Raw genomic sequence first — 27,435 nt, 5'->3', positions numbered from 1 at the left:
CATGGCTTATTTTATGCACTCTGATAATTTAAAAAAAACTCAGTTGTAATTAAAAGATTAATCAAAGCAACTCAAAACTCGAGTTTGCATACAAAAAGCGGAATCATTACGGTTGAATGCTTTACAACAAAACCAACTTATGAGATATCTGCCAGTTCCACACATCACGGTGGCGCTCAGTAATCCTATTAATTCGCATAATTTGAAAACAAGAGGACTAGCTATAGTAGCAAGCTAAAATATCAAAGTATATAATGAAAATCATGTCATATCTCTAAAACTATAGACAATAGCAATGTCATTTAAAGCGAAATAAATACTTGAATAATTTTTAAGAAAAGTCAGAAAATTTTAAAGGTGTGGATCGCGTGGTAGTGTAGTGATACTGCTTTGAAAAGTACCAAGTCCCCACAGATTCCCTCACAGAGCATAGGGTTAAATTAAAAACCATCAATTGAAATTGATACTACTTAAGGTTATTCACAGTTATTTTTACTCATATTGAACAAACATAAAGCCATTTTTTTGCATTTTGTTTCTACCCATTGATAGGTCATTTGAATACAGTTATTTTTTATGAATCATGATATTTTATTATCTGGTAATTGTTCTGTTAGCTTTCTGCTTTGAAACAAATGCAAACACAACCACCTTTGACTACATTCCTATGAAAGGACTACACGATGGGATTGATTATTGGAACTTTTTGGAATCAAATTTATTCAAAATCAAAACAACATTTCCACTGTCATCTGACATCCATATGGATGGATGTGTTCAATCATTGCAACAGCTTGTTGATGACGCCAAACGCTCGAAGCTATACGCTTTGAAAACGCTTGATGCCTCAGGAAAACTGGAAAGTGGCTTATTCCAAGGCAATGAAAGATGGTTCGGAAGATATGATGAATGTGTGAACATACGTGCTGACAATTTCAGTGGAAAATATTGCCATGTCTATATCGGTAAACCAAAACATGACGAAGTACTTAACTTAAATTTAACTGAAGGAATTACGATGGGACTTTGTTTTCCTCACACTTGTAGTGATGATTCCCTTCGAAAATTAATTTCTAGTTCATCTGGAAAGCACTCGACGAAGATCGGTTGTCCGAAAGAGTATGACGAATGGGAAGCTAGAGATATCAGCGGACTTTGCCTCTTGATTGTGTTAATCCTTCTTGTTCTTGCATCTACGTTGTGTGAGTACATCGAAAGAAGAAAAGAAGAAGTCGCTACCGCTCCTGTTGAGGGTTCGTCGTTGTTGCCAACAACTCAGCAAGCAAAACATGGAATTCCACATCGATTGTTCATGTCATTTTCACTCATTGAAAACACCAAGCGGCTGCTGGACACGGAGCAGAAGCCAACAGACATCACCTGCATTTATGGAATGCGCTTCCTGAGTATGACCTGGATTATGCTTATTCATAGTTTTTTAAACATTCTACAACAAGTAGATAATCAATTAGAAGAAGTTAAGTATTACATTTACCACTGGCATGCCCAATTGCTCGGAACCCAATCCTTAGCCGTCGATACGTTTTTCTTTTTGAGCGGGCTTCTTGTAATCTTTGTCAATCTTCCAACAGTAGAAAAACGAAAGGGTAAAATCAACATCTTTTCTATGTATCTCATTCGGTACATTAGACTTACTCCTGCATATGCTTTCGTTATTTTCATGTATGTGAGTGTTTACCCAAAGTTGGGTAATGGTTTATTTTGGTTTACCCTTGTGAAAAACATTCATTCACAATGTTCCAAATACTGGTACACCAACCTGCTTTACATTAACAATCTATTTCCAAGTGATTTTCATGAGAGCTGTATGTCTTGGGGTTGGTATCTGGCTAACGACTTCCAATTTTATATACTCTCTCCACTTTTTTTGTATTTGTTTTATATAAATCACCGATTTGGCGTGGCAGTCGCTGTACTGACCGTCACAACAAGCATTGTCATGACAGGCATCGTGTCCGCTTGCACAAACAAAGACCCAGTGGTTGATATGTTGCATCGACTAAGTAAGGGATCTCTTGAATATCCTGCTTTTGCAAAATACAGAAACAACATCCGTTATCAGCCACGCACCAACATATACCTGGACGACATATATGCAGAACCGTGGTACAGAATTGGAGCCTACATCGTGGGAGTTTTAACTGGTTATATTCTTCATACTTACAAACAGATCAAGATGTCAAAGCTGGTTGTCGTAATAGGTTGGACAGTTGCCACTGGCACCAACTGTGCTGTGTTGTTTGGGCTGTATCCATCACTTTCTTACGGACACTTTAGTAACAATGTACTCGCTGCTCTTTACTACGCTTTCGCAAGACCGCTTTGGTGCGTTGGGTTGGCGTGGTTGACTGTAGCTTGTGCAAATAGTTATGGAGGTCCAATTAACACCTTTCTCAGTTGGAACGTCTTTATCCCATTGAGCAGGTTGACTTACTGTGCATACCTAGTGCATCTAATGATTATTGCGTGGCTGACGATGAACCAAGAAACCTTGATGCACTTTAGTATACCAACATTAATGATGTTATTCCTGGCGACTCTAGTTTTAGCTTACTTGTTTGCTTATGTCATTGCCATGTTGACAGAGTTTCCGATGTTAATATTGATTAAAATTTTGCGTGAAAAGCTTGGTTGATTAAACTATTGTATGTTCACCTAGTTTGTTGACTTTCAAACAAATGTTTTCCTGCAAATTGATCTTATTAACTATATTGCAGACTGTCAACTTTTACTAAATGTTTTGTAGACTCATAAATTGTTACGAGAGATAACTTGATGAAATTTAAGTTACAAAAAGAGGTGGGCATAAACGCACCACTTTGGTTGGTAGCGATATTATAAGCGCTCTAGGCTACTACTTTTTCTACGTAGTGGTATCGTAACAGCCCAATATTTGCTACGGTCCTACGTCTACTACGCGCTACTTTTCAATGCAAAGTGAAAAAAAGAAATTGCTTTGAGAGATTTTTAATCGAATAGATTTTTAAACGATGCATGACAATAAAATTTCAACTAAACGTCTGTTTCATAGCAATCGTTCACACAAAGTTTTATCTTGCTCTCCCAAAACATATGTGTTCAATATTAAATCAAATATAGTTATTACTATCTAAACCCCTGACAGCCTGGTTCACCTAAATGAAGATTATCAGAAGGTCCTTATTCAAATAGAAAAGTGTATTCAATATTATTAAAACGTTTTAACGACATTGTATTACATGTTGAATTGCGTTTGATAAATTTATGGCTGCATTCAGAAGCTCTATTTTTAAACACACTCTATATTTCAAACAATAAAATATATTTGCTCTCAACGGCTGTTGGTTGGTTTTGAATCTTTATCCACGGACTGACAAAGCCTTAGGTTATTTCTAGTAGTTTTGCATAATTGTAGAGGCCCTTGACGAAGGGCCGGTTAGCGAGATTGACAGAGTGAAGTTTCCGATTGTTGAAGTGTTGTTGCCAGGGAAGTACTCTATCCATTATCTTCCGCTGAATGGAGAGCAGTCCTTAGAATACGTTGCTCAAGCGCACACCTCGAGAGTCGAACCAGCGCTGCGTGACCTTAAAGATTCTTCGTTCACAAAGTCACGCGCAAACCAACTTAGCTATCGTGGCGGACCAATCATCTTCTGACCACCTTCAACACCCAATAGATGTCTGACAATCGTCTCAACGTATGTTTTCCAAACTTCATCTTTTGTTTTATAAAATCGCAAATCAAAATTTCTAAAGCTTTGTTCAATCAAATTAAAAATTATTTTGTATAGACTTGCAAAAGAAAATTATTTAAAGGACAACATATGTTCGGTTACAAAAAGGAACTTTCAGTTGTTACTTCCTTTGGGATTCTTTTTACTATTCGATGCTTGACTAGTCAGCTCCCAGCTGTACAACATCTCTCCAAGTTTGTTTTCGTTTTCCTTGGTATCCTTCTCGTTCACCTTAGCCTACATTCAACATCCAGGTGGTGTAGCTGGTCTGACAATGGTGTCATCATACGTTTCCCAAATTTCATCTTTTGTTTTGTACAATTGCAAACTAAAACTCATAAAGTTTTGTTCAATAAAACAGCAAATTAAAATTTGATGAAAACTTGCAAAAAAAGAAAGATAATTAAAGGACAACTCTGTGCTCTGTGTGATGTCACTAAAAATAAATTCCACTTGTTATAAAGTCGTCCACCTGTCAAATCATAACTTTGCGCTAAAAATTGAATGAGGCTGTTCACCAGGCATTAAATTTAATGATATGAGATGTTCTTCTGGTGCAAATTAAGCTTAATTAAATTTGCACCAGTAGAACATCTCATATCATTTAATTTGCGTTAAAAATTGATTGTTTTCATTCTCATTATATTAGCATTATATTCGATTTGTGCTGGGTGTTCATTTGTGTGGCTCTTTTATGCAAAAGGGATCGTCTAATTTGAATTTCTTTTTCATGTTCAGCAAATCTTGTTGTCTCATAATTACTGCAAGCAGTTAAAAAGAAAATTGAAAATAATACAACACTCAGAAGTTCATTTAAAAACCTATCGGTAAGCATCACCTGAAATCCAACCAATGAAAGCAAAAACTCATTCTAATACGACAGAGAAAAGTCTAAAATTACACAGCGCAAGCATACATCTCCAGGAAAATACCCGGCTTCTTATTGATTGGTTTTGAATCTTTATTCTCGGACTGACAAAGCTTGATAGATTATTCCTGGTAGTTTCGCATACTTGTAGAGGCTTTTGACGCAGGGCCGGTTACCGAGATTGGCAGATTGAAGTTTTCAGATTGTTGAAGTTTTGTTGCCAGGGAATTATTCCATTCACTAGGTGCCGCTGAATGGAGAGCAGTCCTGAAATGCGCTGTTCAAGCGCACACCCCGAGAGTCGAACCAGCGCCGCGTGATCTTGAGCCGAGCGCGTAACCATTGAGGTAACGGGGCGGACAATCTCTTTCACCACATTGAGAGCAACTGACATGGATTACGCAAAAGTTGTGGCATCGGTAACGAAGTAGCATTGTTTCCACCATACGGTGGCGCTCTTAAGCTTTTATTTTCTTACATATTATTAGTTTTAGCCCAAACATCTAGACCGCGTCGCCGCCACTGCCCAGGGGTGGTAAAAGGCAGAGCCCCTCGACCCTTGGAGTGGCGAAGAAGGTTCAAACGAAGAAGAAGAAGTTTTAGCGCAGGTTATCATGGTTTGTTTGTTTTGTAGGCTATTACTGTATAATGGGTAAAAATTTTCTAGCTGATTCAACATTTGATTTTCAGAGTAGTTTCAACCAATTATTATTATTTTTAAGTCAAAATGAGGTTTGGTTGATGGTTGTTGTTAAAAATTCCGTTGAATTTGTTAAGGTGAATTCTATTTACAGAAGGTTCCACTTTGCATGTACAAACCAAGATTCATCTTTCTTTCGCCAACCATGCTATTTTATCGCGTATAAAAAATATTTCATCTAGTCTGATTTGATGAGATGAAAGAATCCAGCTTCTGCAAGGCATTAATTATTCTGCAAGCAAGCAATTATTTTAGTTCAAATGTACGAAGAGTTTTGGCATCAGCTCCCCAGCCGGATCCCGCCAATCGCCTCAAAAGTGCGACGCGTGCAGAAAGTTTTTGTGCAGTAACTCCAAGTGTCGGCGGAACGTGAGTGGCCTGTCCAGAGTTATGCCGAGATAAGTAGGTTTGGCACAGTAGGGCAGGTGCTCCCCATCAATGTTGATTTCACGCTGTGCCTCTCGGTTGTTAAGGTCTAAGGCCGCGGACACTGTCTTTGCCTTGCTGAGCTGTAGCCTCCATATCTGGAAGTATGCTGATATTGTTTGCATGTCTTGGCTAAGGTTCCTCTCCACTGACTGCCAATTTCCCGCTGAGTGCAGGAGTGCCAGGTCGTCTGCGTAAGCATAATGCCTGGAGGTGGTGGGGGCAAGTCATAGGTGTATATGTTGAACAGGAGAGGAGCCGAGACTAAGCCCTGTGGGACGCCGTTTTTAAGTCGGCGTAGTCTGCTTCGACGACCGCTACCGGTTGAGAGGGTAAAACTGCGGTTTTGCACAAGTTCCATCATCATATGGACCATGTGCCTGTCAGGGAGCAGACGGAGTACCTTGCAGGTAAGGCCGCTATGCCATACGGTATCATAGGCAGCCGTGAGATCAACAAACACGAAGCCAGCCTTCTTTTTAGCCGAAAAACTGTCCTCAATGTCTTGGGTCATATTGTGTGGCTTCGTTGCTGAGGAGGCAATAGTACTACCAGTTAGCTATTCTGAAGTTCCATCTCTTAACAGGCTTTGTGAGCGTAGGAGTCGTGATGAGCGAGGGTCGATGTTGGGACCGGGAGAACTTCTCTAGCACACGTCTGTCCGGTTGGAATAGTAATGGATTAAAAAAGTGACCACAGAGAGACTCGAACACCCAATCTTCTGATTCGAAGTCAGACGCCTTATCCATTAGGCCATGCGGCTGACGAAAATTCAGTGATCGCAATCAACTTTCATCGGTGGAATTGAGTCTTATGTTTGGAGAATGATTGCTCACCCAAGCCCCTCCCCATTTGGATACGCCCCTGAAAGCACACAGTAGCCTACTGTTAAAACCCCTGAAAGCACACAGTAGCCTACCATTTTGTTTTTATTTGTGCAACTAATCTAAAGAAATTTTGACTGTTTGTAAAACATTTTGCTAAAATTAAAATCTTCGAGTTTCAAAATAGTCGCACAAAGCTTTCCGAAGAAAATATTTAAACACGAACGGCTTACGAATGACGAATATTCGTGTTCGCACGAAGAGCATAGTATGCGGCCCTTGAGCTGCTTTATCCTAAGCATCCAGAAGATGGTCTAATATTTCCAGGAGTTTTTTATTTCAATCACATCTCACCCCATCCAGGGGATACACAACACCGTTGCAAGATGGCTTCGTTTTCGTGCTCCCTACTAAATACAATGAGTACTTGACAAATGTAGGCTAAGGTTGCGGAATTGATTTTAAATCATTTATTATGTCCATAGGATTTGAAATGTTAAAAAGTCGTGTCACCTTTTTTCAAAGTAAATCAATTAAAAAAATTGACCACAGAGGGACTCGAACCCCCAATCTTCTGATTCGAAGTCAGACGCCTTATCCATTAGGCCATGCGGCCGACGAAAATTCAACGATTACATCAACTTTGATGAACGTAAATTTGTATTATTTTCACGGACCGATTGGAGGCGATTGCAGTCCACGAAAAGTCTACACTAAAATCAAATGATCAACATTTTGCCTGCTTTTTTGCAATTTAGACAGGTTGGTGAGTTTTGGTTTTTAAATCTGTCCAGATGATTGAGTGTTGAAAAGTCGTGCCACCTTTTTTACAGTAAATGGATTAAAAAGGGACCACAGAGGGACTCGAACCCCCAATCTTCTGATTCGAAGTCAGACGCCTTATGCATTAGGCCATGCGGTCGATGGAGATGTTATTCATCTCTCCTTGATCAACCATCAAGCATCGTTGGATCAGTTGATATGCAGCAGGTCATGTGTGGGGAAATTATCACCACCGTGACATCAATTGCTTGCGTGTTGCATTCAATAATGCATTTAGAATTGTTTACAATTTGCCCAAACATTATAGCGTAAGTGAACATCAAGTCTTGTGTAACATCGTAGCATTTGATGCATTGCAACGGAAATGTGCCTTTCTTCTGTTGGAAGATGTGAATCATTGTCAAACTCTATTGTTGCTTCCCTGATGAGGTCGAACTGCTATCGTAGCTCAAACTACCTCCTTCATTATAATACCATTATGTATGCGGTTACACAGCCTTGATGGCTGCTATGGCACAGTAGTGATATTAACATTTATCGATTAATGAAGTTTAAATTTCTTTTTATAGCTGGGTGTTTAAACAGATTAAGCATGATATTTCATTTTGAATTGATTTTTGTTTCGCATGTTTATTTGTGTGATATGGGTCGCATGATCTGAAATGGACGATTGATTAATTAATTTATTGCTTACTTCAGCGTCATTGCTGTGAATTAGGGTGTACCATTTTTCAAAAAGTTTTTAGAAATTAGTGCGGCTATGTATCACGGGTTTCCACTTTTGTTAAAAAGTATTTTGGTGGAGTTTCAGAATTTTCCCGCCAAAACTGTGGTTCTGCCGCCATTTTGAAAAAATGGCGGCCGGATGAGATATCATGAAGATCTACAGCCTTAAACTGGCGCAATGTGATCATGTAATATGTCGATTACAGGGTTTTTGGGGTCACAGAACACGAATCTGAAGTCAAAAACGCTCTACGTCAACAATTTTGCAAAGTGAATTTTGACATATTGATGTGACCACACTGTTTTGGACTGCAGATTTACATGAAAAGAGCATCTTATTGTCATTTTAACCTTAACCAAAAGGTTCGAAAAACAGAAGTAAACTCTCCCAACTGGGTAAATGCCTTAATTCTACACGACGAAGATCTTCATTAGTAACAGTGACTCGAAGAGTAGCTAGTGATCCTACCCAAGTTACAAGATTCAGATCAGTTATGCCACTGAATGAGACGGCCGGTGAAGCATACCCGTCATTGGCACAAACACTAAAAAGAAAGTACTTCCTCATTGGGAACACTAGCACAGACTAGGTGTTTCTAAGCTTCCTAAAAGCTCTGACGTTCTAGCTAGGCTGTTGTTCCTCAGAGACGAAAGTCACAGAACGATCAACCAATCCATCGTGATAGCAAGGGAGGAAATTCGCCAGGTATGGAAACATCATTTTTGGCGTGGGTTTGGTATTTAGTAAGAAGAACGAGAAACAATCTGGAACAGAGAAGGAATCGTGTAAGGTTATTGTTAAAATGCGGATATAGACCGGCATCTGAGGAGTTTGTATGAAACTTGTTATCAACTAGAACTTGATTCTAGGCGTGAGAGGAATAAAAGTGATTTATTTAAAAAACGTTAGCGTGATATAGAAGAAAAGCTCAAGGATGCTCTGAATATATCTAAGACTACCTCGCAGTCAATTCTCATGCATTCTGGTATCATTGACTGGGAGACAGATCTGGAACATCTGAAAAATCAGCTCCAGCGAGATCAATTAGGTTGCGCATTGTGCACAGATGCTCTGCAGAAGAGATGGGATTTAGCTAGAGAAAAACTACACGTGCAGCTGGTGAAAGGAAATAGAAAGAGGATGTTGCTGACCTTAAAACAGTGAAGTTGGAGTACGCTACAGATGAAGAAATATAAAGCGACAACTGGAAAACTCCTGAAAGGAAGAGAAAGAAAATGAATATTATGTTGCCTACAGCTTTAACATCTGATCGACTTGGATTGAGCTATCGGCAAAGAACAATGTTCGTGGCTGCTGTGGCTCGAGCGTCCGGCATACAAGTCTGATATTAATATCTCAGCCACAATAGCTCATACTGGCTAATAAGACTAGGTCCTCTCACTCCCAAAATATCAGAGATGAGTTCCAGGCCCCTGATTTGGAAATATTTCACTGAGACGGTAAGATTCTAAAAATGAGAGGATATGTTTCATCAGAACGGTTAACTGTGTATATATATGTGTCTGGCGTTAGTTTTGATGATGAAGATAATGCAGAAATGAAGCAGCTGCTGGGAGTGAGATACCAGACGGCACCGGATTATCTCAGCAACAGGCCGTAATAAAGTTGGTAGAAGACTATAGAGAGTGACAAGTGCCATTGGTGGTATGTTGTTTGATACGACTGCAGCCAATTCAGGGAGGTGGCAAGGTGCTTGCACATTGCTGGAGGCACAATTGGGAAAGCAATTTGGAACTTACTGATTAAGAGTGGCTACAAATGCCAGTATCAGAATGGAAAAACTTCGAAAATTTATAAGAAACCAAACAAATTCACTTTGAACGTAAGGGTGGTCAACGATATTGCGGAACGCGGGATTAAGCTATTCACTGATTCTATTGGCAGGTGTTCGGACGAGAGCCACCGGCAAGCTCTCTTGCTTGTTGTGCAAAGGCACAGAGAACAGTTTTCAGATTACAAAATGCTACGTTAGCCAAACTCAATTGTCAAAGAAATTCGTCAAAAATTTAGTGAATTGGGTGTTTGCTTAACTCTGGTATTGTGTTGATGATAATAAAGGAATAGCATGCAGAAGAAACAGGGATGGATCATGTCTGAGAGTGATTAACTCAAATGGTTTGTAAATGAATCGTGTTGTCATTTCAAAAGTTTGACAATAGTTCAGGATTATTCATTCTGGCGTGAGGTATTCTTGATCAGGTTGTGTCCATGTCTGTAAAATTTCACCATTAATTTCAAGGGGTAAAACTTCACTTTGCAAAATTGTTCTCGTAGAGCGTTTTTGATTTCAGATTCGTGTTCTTTGACCCCAAAAACCCTGTAATCGACATATTACATGATCACATTGCGCCAGTTTAAGGCTGTAGATCTTCATGATATCTCATCCGGCCGCCATTTTTTCAAAATGGCGGCAGAACCACAGTTTTGGCGGGAAAATTCTGAAACTCCACCAAAATACTTTTTAACAAAAGTGGAAACCCGTGATACATAGCCGCACTAATTTCTAAAAACTTTTTGAAAAATGGTACACCCTACTGTGAATGTACTTCTGTTTGTCTTTTGTTTGTGTATATTTTTGTGGATCGTATATGGACATTCTTGTCCGATACAAATAAATAAACAAAATAAAAAGTAAACATAGTCAACGAGGTTGAATTTGTTTGCATGTCTTGTTTTTCAGATTGTATACAAGTATTATAGTATTGTATGCAAAATGTGCACGCTTGAGCAAAAGTTGAAAATTGTCCAATTCTTGTATGAAACTAAGTCACCTGCAGAAGTCCTCCGCCTGTTCAACACACACCAGGATTACAAGTCTAAGTGCACAGCACTTATCAATATATGGCTGCGAAGCACTTATCAATTATATGGCTGCGAAGTGACCTGGAAGGTCTTCTAGTCAAGCAGCCACCTTAAGCCTAATATCGTTTTAAAAATACAACAAATTAAATACCAATAGGCTTCTCTCTCTCGTGTTGTCGCTATATATCAGGGCATCCGTTGGTTAGCCACTGCCTGGGGTCGTCATCTATAAAAACTAGGCCCTCCATACCATGAGGTGGTCTGTATAGCCGGCAATCCTTCATAATTTGGGCCGCCGTCTGCTTTTCACCACACTCACAAGCAGCACTCTCTGCCAAGCCCCAGCGCAGCATGTTTGCACCATAGCGTCCAACACCAGTGAGCAAACGGTTACGCTTTGATGAGGCAAGTCTAGAGAGGCCATGGCCCAGCTGGTTCTCGGGTGGGGATCTGAATACTTGGCGAAGTGGGGATGTGCTGCTTGACCATTGTTCACTCCACGCCGCGTGGCACCACTGTTTGCTAGGGCTTCCACCAGAGGCTGTCAGAAGGTCGTGTGCAGCGCGTACAAATGGCTTTCTTGATTTTAGCCGCTGCTTTGGTGGACATTTCAGCGTGGTTGCGTGTAGCAGATGGCCGGAGTTTAGGGCCTTACGGCTCAGGGAAAGAACAGCACGTTGGCGCCGTAGTGCAGCTGGCTCAATGTTTGCAAGGACAGGCAAGCAGTCAGTTGGAGTTGGACGAAGGCAACCTGTGACAGTTCGCAGGCAGTTGTTGATTGGCACATCGACAAGGTTAGTAGGCTATGGGCGCTTCTGCACCAAGTAGCAGCACAGTATTCAGCAGGGGCGTAGACTAAGGCTAAACCACATGTTCTAAGCACTGAGGGGCTAGCACCCCACCTTGTACCAGCAAGACCAATAGGCTATTTTTTTTTTGTTACAACGTGCTTTTATCACATTTCACGCTCCTTTAAAGTTCATGACAGTTCGCGAGATGTTGCACGATTAACATTGTTCTGACTACAGCGATCTATAGGTGGCCTGTATAGGCCTATACTCCGGTCCATGGGTGGCCATTGTTCAGACTAACAACTTTGTCTTTTACTGAGTGTAACGGTTTTGACCATTGCGAATATTCTATTGGAGAAAACATATGAAGAAGCAGAAGTACTTTATTTTCACTTTTAAAAAGGGAGTTTTTCTTTTCATTAACCGCTTCCTTCCGTTTGAATGAGAATGTGGTACCATATCTTCTATCTGAATTGCTGTATTAGTTGTACAGACGCTAAAAAGCTGTGTTGCTTCCTGCGCAATCGGTGCAGAGGTTTTTTTTTATGGCAGTATCCTGAAGGATGCTTGTGGTGATATGGAAAGTTTTGCGTGGAAAAAAGGTCAGGATCTTTTTAGCAAAGCTCAGTAGGCTGAATGTCTGCAAGGATTGGTAAGTAGTTTGTCATAGTTAGGGTCAGACATCAATTACAATACAAAACTCGTTGTTAATCAGCCGGTCGAGTATGGGCACTGCAATACCAGACAGGTAGGTTACACAATAGCCTATTCACCAATGGTGTGAACCAAGGTCAGGGTTACAGTACGTAAAGCGTCAGTACCTGCATCCTAACTTGCACTCGTCAGACTTTTCAGTGATGCAACATGAGTAAGGTTGAAACTACAACAATAAAGTGACTTGGTTTTGTTGAGAAGCATTCGCAATTGTAATAGTTTTGGTTTCTGTAGGATATCGACAAAACAGTTTAATTAATTTGAAGTTTTTGTTGAATGGAAGTCCTTAACTGTTAAATCTTTTTAGAAGTAAATGCGTTTAATATGTCCATCTACATGTGGATAAAATATGATAAATGTGATTAATAATGGTAAAACATAAAGTTTTATGTGTAGAATATAGGCTAAACTCTTTTCTGTATCCTGAATCCACTACTTCAAATACGTTAGAAAATAACGTTAAAATAGTTCATCGCTCCGGCAGTTTAAGCACTCTGGCAAGATGGTTAAAAGTACCCAAATGTGGTTCCTTGCGTACCACAAATGGAAAAATCCCACGCTGCATTACTTATATAGTAATAAGGCGTTCCTGCCTTGTGTACGATTTACTGCACTGAGGAAACCTTAAAAAAAAAATAAATAAAGAGACCTTAAACCAATTTTCTGTGACTTTTGTTGGCCAGTTGACCTGCGGACGGAGGGGTTGGTTCGACACAAGCTCTTTAAGCTCGTGTAACTCAAAAACTACGCAAGATCGATCAATCATATTTTCACATGATGCAGATAATGTATCTGACAATACAACATCGAAAATCTTTTGCAATTTGTTCAACAGCACAACTTGAAAAATCGAATAATTTGATCATTAGTCATATTTTTTATTTGACTTAAGAAATCGCTTACTTATAATTGAGTGTGACGGGCCGATTCTTTTCTGTTCGACTTGAATCTGTTATGCGTAGACATCGTCCACGCTTCAATGAAATCGTAATCGGCGTCCGACTTGCGTTTGCTTGTTGTTTTGCCGGAGGCATTGTAAAAATCTTTTGCTTTGTCTCAACATTTGCAAGGAATGAGACAAAATTACCGTAAAACGAAACTGTTTCAAGCTCTTTTTTGTTTTTTTTTGTATGTCGTATCCAGGCTTTCACACGGTGGTTGAAGATTTAGATTAAGTGGACGGGAAGGCAAGGAAGCTCCCGAGCGGCGTCGAACCGGCGTCGTCTCGATTGCCGTTCAGGTGTTCTCACCACTCGGCTATGCAGCCGACAAGCTCTTTTTGAGCCACATGTTATAGTCTACACGTTTTTAAACGTACTGTCATCACTTGATATTATAACAAAATCAAGCAATGAGCGTTAGTACACATTTCGTTTGTGTCAATTGTGTTCAGTTCAGTTTTCACACTCGCACTGTCCAATTTGGTTATAGCCTACATGATCAAGAAGCACTTTGTTTTTTGCAGCACATCCCAGGGGGCTGTTCATTCGTTTTTAACATTGTTTCAACGTCTAGAGACGTTGAATCGATGTAAAAAGTGTCTGATTTGTTGTCTGGCTAGCGGTTGAATACAGATTTGTATTTTCTCAAGCAACAAAAGCAGAGCAGTTTAGATAGCCGATGTCAAGTTCTTTTCAGTATCCTTCAATCTCTCGTTTTTATAAAACATTTTAACAACATCCATAAATATTTATGTGAATATAAGTGTACCGGCACATGCAGAAGTTTATTGGCGGGTCAAGAACTCACCTCTTGTTGCTTCCGACAAGAAATCAACAAAAAACTTACCACATCACTCTGTTTGTTTTATGAGATAAACTGAGTTATGTCAAGAATTGTCCTACTGCTTCTTGTTATAAGTTAGAAACAAAATGTATTGGCCATAGAAAACAATGTAACATGACATATTTTGGCATGGCTTATTTTATGCACTCTGATAATATAAAAAAAACTCAGATGTAATTAAAAGATTAATCAAAGCAACTCAAAACTCGAGTTTGCAAACAAAAAGCGGAATCATTACGGTTGAATTCTTTAAAACAAAGCCAACTTTTGAGATATCTGCCAGTTCCACACATCACGGTGGCGCTCAGTAATCCTATTAATCCGCATAATTTGAAAACAAGAGGACTAGCTATAGTAGCAAGCTAAAATATCAAAGTATATAATGAAAATCATGTCATATCTCTAAAACTATAGACAATAGCAATGTCATTTAAAGCGGAATAAATACTTGAATAATTTTTAAGAAAAGTCAGAAAATTTCAAAGGTGTGGATCGCGTGGTTGTGTAGTGATACTGCTTTGAAAAGTATCAAGTCCCCACAGATTCCCTCACAGAGCATAGGGTTAAATTAAAAACCATCAATTGAAATTGATATTACTTAAGGTTATTCACAGTTATTTTTACTCATATTGAACAAACATAAAGCCATTTTTTAGATTTTGTTTCTACCCATTGATAGGTCATTTGAATACAGTTATTTTTGATGAATCATGATATTTTATTATCTGGTAATTGTTCTGTTAGCTTTCTGCTTTGAAACAAATGCAAACACAACCACCTTTGACTACAATCCTATGAAAGGACTACACGATGGGATCGATTATTGGAACTTTTTGGAATCAAATTTATTCAAAATTAAAACAACATTTCCACTGTCATCTGACATCCATATGGATGGATGTGTTCAATCATTGCAACAGCTTGTTGATGACGCCAAACGCTCGAAGCTATACGCTTTGAAAACGCTTGATGCCTCAGGAAAACTGGAAAGTGGCTTATTCCAAGGCAATGTAAGATGGTTCGGAAGGTATGATGAATGTGTGAATATACGCGCTGACAATTTCAGTGGAAAATATTGCCATGTCTATATCGGTAAACCAAAACATGACGAAATACTTAACTTAAATTTAACTGAAGGAATTACGATGGGACTTTGCTTTCCTCACACTTGTAGTGATGATTCCCTTCGAAAATTAATTTCTAGTTCATCTGGAAAGCACTCGACGAAGATTGGTTGTCCGAAAGAGAATGACGAATGGGAAGCTAGAGATATCAGCGGACTTTGCCTCTTGATTGTGTTAATCCTTCTTGTTCTTGCATCTACGTTGTGTGAGTGCATCAAAAGAAGAAAAGAAGAAGTCGCTACAGCTCCTGTTGAGGGTTCGTCGTTGTTGCCAACAACTCAGCAAGCAAAACATGGAATTCCATATCGATTGTTCATGTCATTTTCACTCATTGAAAACACCAAGCGGCTGCTGGACACGGAGCAGAAGCCAACAGACATCACCTGCATCTATGGAATGCGCTTCCTGAGTATGGCCTGGATTATACTTGGGCATAGTTTTTTTATCTTTCTCCTTCAAAAACCAGATAATCAATTAGAAGTAGTTAATTATTACATTTACCACTGGCATTCCCAATTACTGGGTTGGTTCCTTTTCTTAGCCGTCGATACGTTTTTCTTTTTGAGCGGGCTTCTTGTAATCTTCGTCAATCTTCCAACAGTAGAAAAACGAAAGGGTAAAATCAACATCTTTTCCATGTATCTCATTCGCTACATCAGACTTACTCCTGCATATGCTTTTGTTATCTTTATGTTTGTGAGTGTTTACCCAAAGTTGGGTAATGGTTTATTTTGGTTTTATTATGCAGAGAATATTCATTCACAATGTTCCAAATACTGGTACACCAACCTGCTTTACATTAACAATCTATTTCCAAGTGATTTTCATGAGAGCTGTTTGGGTTGGGGTTGGTATCTGGCTAACGACTTCCAATTTTATATACTCTCTCCACTTTTTTTGTATTTGTTTTATATAAATCAGCGATTTGGCGTGGCAGTCGCTGTACTGACCGTCACAACAAGCATTGTCATGACAGGCATCGTGTCCGCTTACACGAACAAAGACCTAGTGCTTGATGTGTTGCATCGACTAAGTAAGGGATCTCTTAAATATCCTGCTTTTGCAAAATACAGAAACAACATCCGTTATCAGCCACGCACCAACATATACCTGGACGACATATATGCAAAACCGTGGTACAGAATTGGAGCCTACATCGTGGGAGTTGTAACTGGTTACATTCTTCATACTTACAAACAGATCAAGATGTCAAAGCTGGTTGTCGTAATAGGTTGGACAGTTGCCACTGGCACCAACTGTGCTGTGTTGTTTGGGCTGTATCCATCACTTTCTTACGGACACGTTAGTAACAATGTACTCGCTGCTCTTTACTACGCTTTTGCAAGACCGCTTTGGTGCGTTGGGTTGGCGTGGTTAACTGTAGCTTGTGCAAATAGTTATGGAGGTCCAATTAACACCTTTCTCAGTTGAAAAGTCTTTATCCCATTGAGCAGGTTGACTTACTGCGCGTACCTAGTGCACCTAATGATTATTGCGTGGCTGACGATGAACCAAGAAACCTTGATGCACTTTAGTATTCCAACATTAATGATGTTATTCCTGGCGACTCTAGTTTTAGCTTACTTGTTTGCTTATGTCATTGCCATGTTGACAGAGTTTCCGATGTTAATATTGATTAAAATTTTGCGTGAAAAGCTTGGTTGATTAAACTATTGTTTAAATGTTCACCTGGTTTGTTGACTTTCAAACAAATATTTTCCTGCAAATTGATCTTGTTAACTATATTGCAGACATTCAACTTTTACTAAATGTTTTGTAGACTCATAAATTGTTACGAGAGATAACTTCATGAAATTTAAGTTACAAAAAGAGGTGGGCATAAACGCACTACTTTGGTTGGTAGCGATTTAATAAGCGCTCTAGGCTACTACTTTTTCTACGTAGTGGTATCGTAAAAGCCCAATATTTGCTTCGGTCCTACGTCTACTACACGCTACTTTTCAATGCAAAGTGAAAAAAGGAAATTGCTTTGAGAGATTTTAGATCGAAAATATTTGTAAACGATTCATAACAATAAAATTTCAATGATGCATAACTTCTATCTGAAAAGTAAACATAGTCAACGAGGTTGGATGTGTTTGCTCGTCTTGTTTTTCAGATTGTATACAAGTATTATAGTATTGTATGCAAAATGTGCACACTTGAGCAAAAGTTGAAATTGTCCAACTCTGGTATGAAACTAAGTCATCTGCAGAAGTCCACCGCCTGTTCAACACGCACCAGGGTTACAAGTCTAAGTGCACAGCACTTACCAATTTGAAATACAGAGGATTGTGCAGCATTTTTAAAAGGAAAAAAAACCTGCATCACGCCAAGAAGGGAAGTGACCGGCAATCGACAATGAATATTTGCAGACAATAAACTTTGAACAGCAAACTATTGAGAAAACGACGAAGTGCATAGAACATAGTTTGCATAGAACAGCAGCATTTTTGAATGTTATTCAACTTTCAAATTTCTTTTTAAAATGCTCTCAAAATGCGCTAAATTCAATGTAATTGTAAAACATTTTGTGGGTGTGGAAACCCCCACACCCCCTGGCGTGGGTGTCGCCTTCGGCGAACCTCGTCGGATATCGCCCACCAAAATTTCTGGATATGCCAGCTTGCAGCCACCCCCAATTCAGGAAGCCACCAGTCGCCACTTGGTCTACCCAATTATTGATTGATTGGCGTTTATTGTGTTGCGAGTATAAATACACACATTCACTAAGCAAGGTCAAATAATACAAACGATCACGTAGAATGTGGGGATACTGCCAAAGGTGGCTGCGAAGTGACCTGGAAGGTCTTTTAGTCAAGCAGCCACCCTAAGCCTAATATCGTTTTAAAAATACAACAAATGAAATACCAATAGGCTATTTTTTGTTACAGCGTGCTTTTATCACATTTCACGCTGTTCATGACAGTTCGCGGGATGTTGTACGATGACATTGTTCTGATCATGGCGATCTATACGTGGCCTGTATAATGTATATACTCCGGTACATGGGTGGCCATTATTCTGACTAAGCACTTTGTCTTTTACTGAGTGTAACTGTTGTGACCATTGCGAATATTCTATTGGAGAAAACATATGAAGAAGCAGACATAGTTTTTTTTTTCACTATTAAAAAGGGAGTTTTTCTTTTTATTTACCGCTTCCTTCCGTTTGAATGGGAATGTGGTACTATATCTTCTATCTGGATTACTGCATTAGTTCTATAAACGCTAAAAAACTGTGTTGCTTTCTGCGCAATCGGTACAGAGGGTTTCTTTATTGCAGTATCCGGAAGGATTCTTGTGGTGATATGGAAAGTTTTGCGTGGGCAAAAGGTCAGGACCTTTTTAGCAAAGCTCAGTAGGCTGAATGTCTGCAAGGATTGGTAAGTAGTTTGTCATAGTTAGGGTCAGGCATCCAGTCACAGTACAAAACTCGTTGTTAGTCGGCCGGTCGAGTATGGGCACTGCAATACCAGACAGGTAGGTTACACATTAGCCTATTCACCAATGGTGTGAACCAAGGTCAGGGTTACAGTATGTAAAGTGTCAGTACCTGCATCCTAACTTGCACTCGTCAGTCGTTTCAGTGATGCAACATGAGTAAGGTTGAAACTACAACAATAAAGTGACTTGGTTTTGTTGAGAAGCATTCGCAATTGTAATAGTTTTGGTTTCTGTAGGATATCGACAAAACAGTTTAATTAATTTGAAGTTTTTGTTGAATGGAAGTCCTTAACTGTTAAATCCTTTTAGAAGCAAATTTGTTTAATATGTCCATCTACATGTGGATAAAATATGATAAATGTGATTAATAATGGTAAAACATAAAGTTTTATGTGTAAAATATAGGCTAAACTCTTTTCTGTATCCTGAATCCACTACTTCAAATACGTTAGAAAATAACGTTAAAATAGTTCATTGCTCCGGCAGTTTAAGCACTCTGGAAAGATGGTTAAAAGTACCTAAATATGGTTCCTTGCGTACCACAAATGGACAAATCATTAGTTATATAGTAATAAGGCGTTCCTGCCTTGTGTACGATTTACCACACTGAGGAGACCTTAACCCAATTTCCTGTGACTTTTTTTGGCCAGTTGACCTGCGGACGGGGGGTTGGTTCGACACAAGCTATTTAAGCTCGTGTAACTCAAAAACTACGCAAGATAGATCAATCATATTTTCACATGATGCAGATAATGTATCTGACAATACAGCATCGAAAATCTTTTGCAATTTGTTCAACAGCACAACTTGAAAAATCGAATAATTTGATCGTTAGTCATATTTTTTATTTGACTTAAGAATTCGCTTACTTATAATTGAGTGTGACGGGCCGATTCTTTTGTGTTCGACTTGAATCTGTTATGTTCAGTTCAGTTCAGTTGTTTTTATTTCTGACCATCATATCAAAAACAAGTCAACATAGCAAAGGTCGAGAAAAAGGTAGAAGCGACAAAACGCGAACGTTAAAACGTGCTTGTGACCAAAGTAAGTTATTTAGTTGAAAAAAATTTGGCACGGTTGCAACACCTTCAGAAAAATTTAAGATGTAAAAGGAAAATAAAAAAATAAAATAAAAAACATAAATTTATTGGCTATAGCTTTATTAGCCCACATAGCTTTAGCTGATATATTTAAGATTTGTATGGACAGTTGCTATGAAGATCGGCCATGGTGCGTTATCAAGAGTGCTGATGGTCGTGAGGGGAACACGTCTTGATGCGTTTAGCTCATAGCAAATAAGAGCAAGGCAGGCAAAGAAAACCCCACAAAGAAATCCTACCACGGGCAAAACCATTTCAAGCGCAACGCACCATGCCTTGCACGAATCACAAAATAGATAGGCCATAACTTGACGACATGAAAACAATAACAAAAACAAATAAAACAAACTAGCAAAAACAACATCATCATTTTGCGGAAATCCAATTATACCCAGGAAAGTACTTAGGCTATGTCTTGAAGATATCAAGCGTGCTTTGTTACAAAGTTGCGTTGATAAAGCGATAATTTTAGACCCCAGTCAGCTAAACTCGTCACCTCCACACCGATCCAACGTTAGCAAACGTTGAATTAATGCAAAAATGACAGGCATCGCTAGCTGGGATGTAGTAGTGGCATGTCACAGTAATATGAGAAGTTTGGGTTAGGCCTACCGTATGCTTTACACGTTAAACCAAAATAAAAGTAAAAAAAGTCCAATTCGGCATATTACGTAGAAAAAATTGCAGACAAACAGATAATAGCATGACGATCCAGTCCAAGACATTAATATAAAAGAAAACAACTGGTTGGAGCACATGGCCATTGGCCACCGCTTCACCGAGATGGCGATTGGTCGAAGAGGATGGAAAAACTTCTGCAGACTCTGTAGAACTTCTGTGGACAATAAACACAAGAACAAGAAAGCCAGTAGGAGTACCTACAACCTTACTATTTTGCTAATAAATCTACACACATTGGCCTATCATTGCTGGGCAAAGAAATATTAGTATGTTTGGTGTATGTAATACTTAGATAGGATTATTTCAAGGAAGATTTAGCTTGTTCATTTTTGATTTAAAGCCTTTTACAGTTTTACATTCATTTCTTATGGTAGTTGGAAGCTTGTTCCAAACTGTTGGCCCCATGTACCGTATTGATTGTTTGCAGGTGTCAATTCTGCAATAGGCCTATATAGGAATATATGGAGAGTTACTTCTTGTTGTTAGGCTGCTTGATTGTTTACACATAACTATATTATTGAATGTTGTGGGAAGTAGCTTTTTTGAATATTTAAACATGAAAGTTGCAATCTCTGTATTTTTCATGTGGTAAATTGATTTTAAATTATTGAGTTCCATTACACCTTTTATGCTTTCTCTGCGGTCAATATCAAATACAGTACGAAGAAAGTTATTGCATGTACGTTGTAACTTTTGCAATGTAGTTTTGTTTCCATGACACCATGTTGAGATACAATATAATATCTGACTCTCAACTAGAGAATGGTAAATGGAGAGAAATGCTTGTTTGTTTAGGAAAGGTTTAATTTTTTTTGTCACGCAGAGTGTTGATCTTATTTTTTGAAACAAGACTTCCATATGAGATTTCCGTGACAAATGCTCGCTTACAATTATTCCCAGACCCAGAAACTTTATTGAGGCAACTTGTTCTATGTAGTTTTTTCGAATATTCAAGGGTGGGTTGCATGATATTGATAGTGACTTGCTACCTTGACTTGAAAATAATATATGTTTGTTTTTGGTGACATTTAGAGACAATCGATTTGTTGATAGCCATTGATCTATGCATACAAGCTCTTGGTTTGCCAGATCATATACAGTAGAAATGGTTTTATTTTTATATATAATGGTGGTGTCATCTGCAAACATAATTGCAGTTCCGTGTTGAAGGCATTTACGAAAGTCATTTACATAAATCAGAAATAAAAGAGGGCCTAAGATAGACCCTTGTGGAACACCCAAAGATATGTTGTTAACATTAGAAGATAGTGTGCCATTGAAAACAACTCTTTGTGTTCTGTTACTCAGGTAACTCATGAACCAATCATAGGCCGCGCCTCTTATTCCGAAATGATATAATTTAGCTAGCAATATTTTATGGTCAATGGTGTCAAATGCTTTAGATAAATCAAGAAAGATTCCTAATGCAAGATGGTTGTCATTGAGTATACTGGTGATACTTTCTATTAGCATTGAAGCAGCATGGCTTGTGGAATGATTTTTTCTGAAACCAAATTGATTGTTATAGAAAAAATTGTGTCTAATTAAAAACGAGTATAATCTGTTGTACATGATTCTTTCTAATATCTTTGAAAAAACAGGTAGTAGGCTGACTGGTCTGTAGTTGTTTGAATCTTTGCAGCTATCCTTTTTAAAGATAGGTATCACCTTCCCCAACTTAAATGAATTTATGAATTTTCCACTTGTTAAAGATAAGTTAAATATATGAGTTAAAGCATGCAGTATATTGCTTGGGGTTGACTTTACATCTATGGATGGTATTTCATCGATGCCACTGCTAGTTTTATTTGGCATAGTATTGGCCGTCTTCTATTACGAGGTATTGTTGTGTCTGCCTAGCCTGCTTTACACAACTTGATAGTTCAGATTTAACATAGCACTTGTATTTGCGTGGCGGAACAAAGAATCCAAACAGCGAGACACGAGTCATTTATATACTAGCACGTTACGGGTTTCCAATACAGATTATGTAAATACACAGACACTACATCTCTTTCCTTTTCAGAATCAAACACTATTTCGAAATGTAGTCAACAGATCAAGAATTAAACATAACAGTTCTGGCTAAACACAACACAGTAAATTACATAACAAAGTCTTTAAACCGTTGCGGTGGTTTGATGTTGCGGTGCGGCCTGGTTAGAATAACAGCGTCAGTAAGGTTATCAGGCGAAACATTTTGTTCAGGTATTACATCAGTTGAGTCAGAGAAAGCCTCAGTCGAGACATTATGTCTCGAAGACACATCAGTGGTTGGGTCATTGTTTGAATCATGAAATTTCTTAACATGGGTTACGTTTCTTTTATACTTTGCGTCATCATTTTCAACAATCACACAATTACCATGTTTCTCTGTGACAATAAACGGATCTTTACGAAAGGTAGTAGAAAGTTTATCACGGCCATGTTGTTTCAATAGTACAGTGTCACCAGGTTTAATATCAGCTTGAACTGCACCACGTCTAAGATCAGCATATAACTTTCCCTTTTCCTTCATTTCTGAATCTCTGTCACGAACAGATTTAGAATCATGGTCATAAGAACGATCAATGCATGGTAACTTAGTACGCAATTTTCGTTTGAACAACAATTCGGCTGGACTAACTCCAGTCGTTGAGTGTGGTGTAGAGCGATACATAAGTAAATACGAATACAATTCATTTTTCCAGTTTTTTCCTTCAGCTTGTGCAATTTTAATGCGTTTAAGCAATGAGCGATTTTGAATTTCAACTTCTCCGTTGGCTTGAGGCCACAATGGAGTCACTCTACGATGCAATATTCCACATTCGCTCAAAAATGAATGAAATTCGTTGCTAATAAATTGCGGACCATTATCAGAAGTTATTGAACAAGGTAAACCATGCGTTGCAAACATTTTCTTTAAACTTCCAATCACTTTTTCACTAGTAACTGTTTTCATAACATCAATTTCAAAGTAACGACTAAAATAATCGATCACAACAAAAACATAATCACCAGAAGGCAGAGGTCCCATTAAATCAATAGCAAGATCTTGCCAGGGTCCTTCCGGCAATTCGGTACGTTTCATGGGTTCAGGGGATACAGGTTTTGAAACAAGTTGACACCCAAAACAATTTTTACAAAAACGATCGACATCTTTGTCTATGCCAGGCCACCATACTTTAGTTCGAAGACGTCTCTTCATGACAACGATACCAGGATGGCCCTCGTGAGCTAACGTAAGAACATGTTGTCTCAATGTTTTTGGAATCACAATACGTGTACCTCGTAATAGAAGACGGCCAATGACAGCTAATTCACTTCGAACTGTTAGATAAGATTTACATTCAAGTTCACACCAGTCGTTCGAAAGAATGCAATCCATGACATTGCGCAACTCAAAATCAGCGTTTGTTGCACGCTCGATGTCACGTGTGCTCATGGCAATAGGCGTCGCTTCTTTTGCTACAAATTTCACATACTCATGCGTGTCATCAACGTGTTTGCACAGCGCTTTTGAAGAAAATAAGCGAGATAAGCAATCGGCAATGTTTTGCCTCCCTGGGATATACTTCACTTCATACTGATAAGGCATTAATCTTAAAATCCAGCGTTCCATTCTAGCATTCGGCTTGGAGCGGGGAGTGAAAATGAATTTTAACGGTTTATGATCTGTTAATAAATCAAAACTGCTCCCATACAAATAAACGTGAAATCTTTCGCATGCCCACACAATAGCTAAAGCTTCTTTTTCAGTTTGCGAATATTTACGTTCAATTTCGTTTAAAGGACGGCTAGCATAACTAATAACATAATTTTTTCCATTTTGGTTTTGCACCAGCACTCCAGCTAAACCATAAGGACTAGCATCAGCAATTACTTGAGTTTTAGCATGTTTGTCATAATAACCCAAAGTTACACAATTGCACAATAAAGATTTTAGCTTTTCAAAAGATTGCTGTTGAGCTTTACCCCAATGAAAATCAACACTTTTACGAGTTAACATACGAAGCGGTTCCGACACCGTGGCTAAATCAGGTATAAATCTAGCATTATAATTCACCAGTCCTAAAAAACTTCTTACTTCAGCGGCGTTTTCTGGTGCTCTTGCTTCCTTAACAGCTTCAACTTTTGCCTCTTCCGGGTCAATTCCTTTAGACGACAGCACATGTCCCATAAATACAAGTTTGTCTTTGTTGAATTCGCACTTTTCTTTGTTCAGCGTGAACCCACTATCTCGAATTCTTTCAAGTACCTTCTCGAGTCTTCGGTCATGCTCCTCTTGAGTCGACCCGTACACGATAATGTCATCAAGGATATTCTTGACTCCTGTACAACCTTGTAGCGTTTGTTGCATTACTCGTTGGTACATCTCCGGAGCACAACTAACTCCAAACATCAATCTCTTGTATCGATATAATCCTTCATGCGTCACAAATGTAGTAATATTTCTAGAACTAGGTTGTAATTCAATTTGGTGATACGCCCATTTGACATCTAGTTTAGTGAATACCTTGCTTTGGTTCATGTCATGCAGCACTTCTTCAATGGTAGGCATCGGGTGACGTTCTCTTCTGACAGCTTTGTTAGCTTGGCGCATATCGACACACAAACGAATGTCTCCATTTTGCTTGGGCACGATCATTGCAGGTGAAACCCAAGTTGACGGTTCTTCAACTTTTTCGATGATGTCAAGGTCTTCCAACTGTTTTAATTTTTCTGCTAACTTGTCCCGAAGGTTAAATGGTATTCGTCTTACAGGTTGACACACAGGCTTTACATTTTTATCAACAGGTATTGTTAATTGAAAGTCTTTTAATTTTCCCACACCATCGAAACATGACTGATATTTATTCAAAAACGAAGGACTTTTAGTTACAGCATTTAGTTCACAATCAAATTTAATTATTTGTAACTCTGTGGCTGTTTTCAATCCTAGCAGCGGTTGCCCTTTTCCTTCGATCACTACAAATTCGACATTTTTCAGTGCTTTTTTTGTTGTTTCAACGTCTGCAGTGAAAATTCCTGCTATTTTCAAAGGTGCATCACTTCCATAAGCGTAGATTGTTTTGTCAGAAAGATGGCTTTTGCACTTAATGCGCTGTTTTTTTAAATCTTCCCACAGTGCACGATCAATTACATTACATGTAGCTCCCGAGTCGATAATCATTGAAATATTGATTCCACCAACATTTACCGAAACTTTTCCAGTATTGTAACTACATACATTAAAGATATAGTCCAACTCACCATCAGCATTTCGTTTTACTTGTCTGATGTTATTTTTTCGGTTCGTCCTGTTGCTTCCATTCGTCGGGTTCTTTTCCACGTGGCTGGTTCCAACAGATTTTGTTCTGCAGCAGCTTGCAAAATGACCCATTTTATTGCATTTTCTGCATTCTTTTCCTTGCGCTGGACAATTCCTGTCGCTGCTTTTGTGACCTTCCCTTCCGCATCGGTAACATCGGAATCGAGATTGATAGCTTTTCTTAGCTGATTTAAACGTCGAGATTTTGTTGACTTCCTGACTATATGATCTTGATTGAATTTCTGACACTTCGAATGCCAAGGCCAATTCTCTTAACGTTTTTAGATTCAAGTCACTTCCTTTTTCTAAGAGTCGGCGTCGTAACGCGTCCGATCTACATTTTTCCACGACTTGATCACGAATTTGATCATCCATGTCTTCAAAACTGCACGTTTCTGCTTTTTGTTTTAATCGAGTGATAAATTGTTCTACACTTTCTTCCTCTTTTTGAAATAGAGATCTAAATACATGGCGTTCAAACGGGACATTGTTTAACGGCGTAAAATAATTAGTTAGTGCTTGAACAGCAGCTTCATAGCTGTTCAATTCCCCTTCAAAGGTAAAGAAAATGTCCTGCACTGCCATTCCAGCACAATGCAGCAGCAGAGCTCGCTTTCTAGAAGCATTCGTGACATTTTTTCCTTCAGCATACAACTCAAAAGCTCGTTTCCATCTGGTCCATTGCGTGCTTGCTCCAGGACTTTCACAGTCAAAAGGTTGTAAATCAAACGTAGGTATCTCCATTCTTTTCTGAGTATTATCCTACTATCCTCGTCGCCAGAATTGTTGTGTCTGCCTAGCCTGCTTTACACAACTTGATAGTTCAGATTTAACATAGCACTTGTATTTGCGTGGCGGAACAAAGAATCCAAACAGCGAGACACGAGTCATTTATATACTAGCACGTTACGGGTTTCCAATACAGATTATGTAAATACACAGACACTACACAGCATGGCTTGTGGAATGATTTTTTCTGAAACCAAATTGATTGTTATAGAAAAAATTGTGTCTAATTAAAAACGAGTATAATCTGTTGTACATGATTCTTTCTAATATCTTTGAAAAAACAGGTAGTAGGCTGACTGGTCTGTAGTTGTTTGAATCTTTGCAGCTATCCTTTTTAAAGATAGGTATCACCTTCCCCAACTTAAATGAATTTATGAATTTTCCACTTGTTAAAGATAAGTTAAATATATGAGTTAAAGCATGCAGTATATTGCTTGGGGTTGACTTTACATCTATGGATGGTATTTCATCGATGCCACTGCTAGTTTTATTTGGCATAGTATGAATAATATTGTTTATTTCATTTAAAGTAGTTTGATAAATATAAATTGTCTCAGAGCATGGAGAATCAAGATATGTTGAAAATATTGTATTTGATTTGGGAATTTTTTTTGTAAGGGAATGGGCAGCACAGGAAAAGTGATCATTGAAGTGATTTGCAATAGTTAATCTGTCAGTGACTGTACTATCATTTATTTTGATGCCATGGTTAGTCTTAGACTGGGATTTACCTAATAGATTGTTGATTGTTTGCCAAGTAGCTTTCATATTAAATTTTTGCTTCCCAAATTTAGATTTATAAAATTCCTTCTTTTTTTGTTGAACTGTAT

General features: G+C 38.6%; 1 protein-coding gene, 2 non-coding genes and 1 pseudogene across 3 annotated transcripts; 2 read left to right on the top strand and 2 right to left on the bottom strand.

The window, feature by feature from the left end:
• The first annotated feature begins 583 nt into the window (after positions 1–583).
• Positions 584–2,656, top strand: LOC145774507 (nose resistant to fluoxetine protein 6-like). Its single transcript, XM_082585764.1, has one exon. The coding sequence runs from the start codon at positions 584–586 to the stop codon at positions 2,654–2,656; it is 2,073 nt and encodes a 690-aa protein (XP_082441890.1).
• A 4,439-nt stretch (positions 2,657–7,095) lies between these two features.
• Trnar-ucg (transfer RNA arginine (anticodon UCG)) lies at positions 7,096–7,168 on the bottom strand. Its single transcript has one exon. It is a non-coding gene; the product is annotated as a tRNA-Arg (tRNA).
• A 233-nt stretch (positions 7,169–7,401) lies between these two features.
• Trnar-ucg (transfer RNA arginine (anticodon UCG)) lies at positions 7,402–7,474 on the bottom strand. The gene has a single exon. It is a non-coding gene; the product is annotated as a tRNA-Arg (tRNA).
• A 7,411-nt stretch (positions 7,475–14,885) lies between these two features.
• Positions 14,886–17,173, top strand: LOC145774506 (nose resistant to fluoxetine protein 6-like; annotated as a pseudogene).
• Positions 17,174–27,435: the final 10,262 nt, after the last annotated feature.

This window comes from Aplidium turbinatum, chromosome 7 (assembly GCF_918807975.1).
Source record: "Aplidium turbinatum chromosome 7, kaAplTurb1.1, whole genome shotgun sequence".
Taxonomy (NCBI): Eukaryota; Metazoa; Chordata; class Ascidiacea; order Aplousobranchia; family Polyclinidae; genus Aplidium; species Aplidium turbinatum.
The sequence above is the reverse complement of the archived record's forward strand: the minus strand, read 5'-3'. Positions and strand labels throughout refer to the sequence as shown.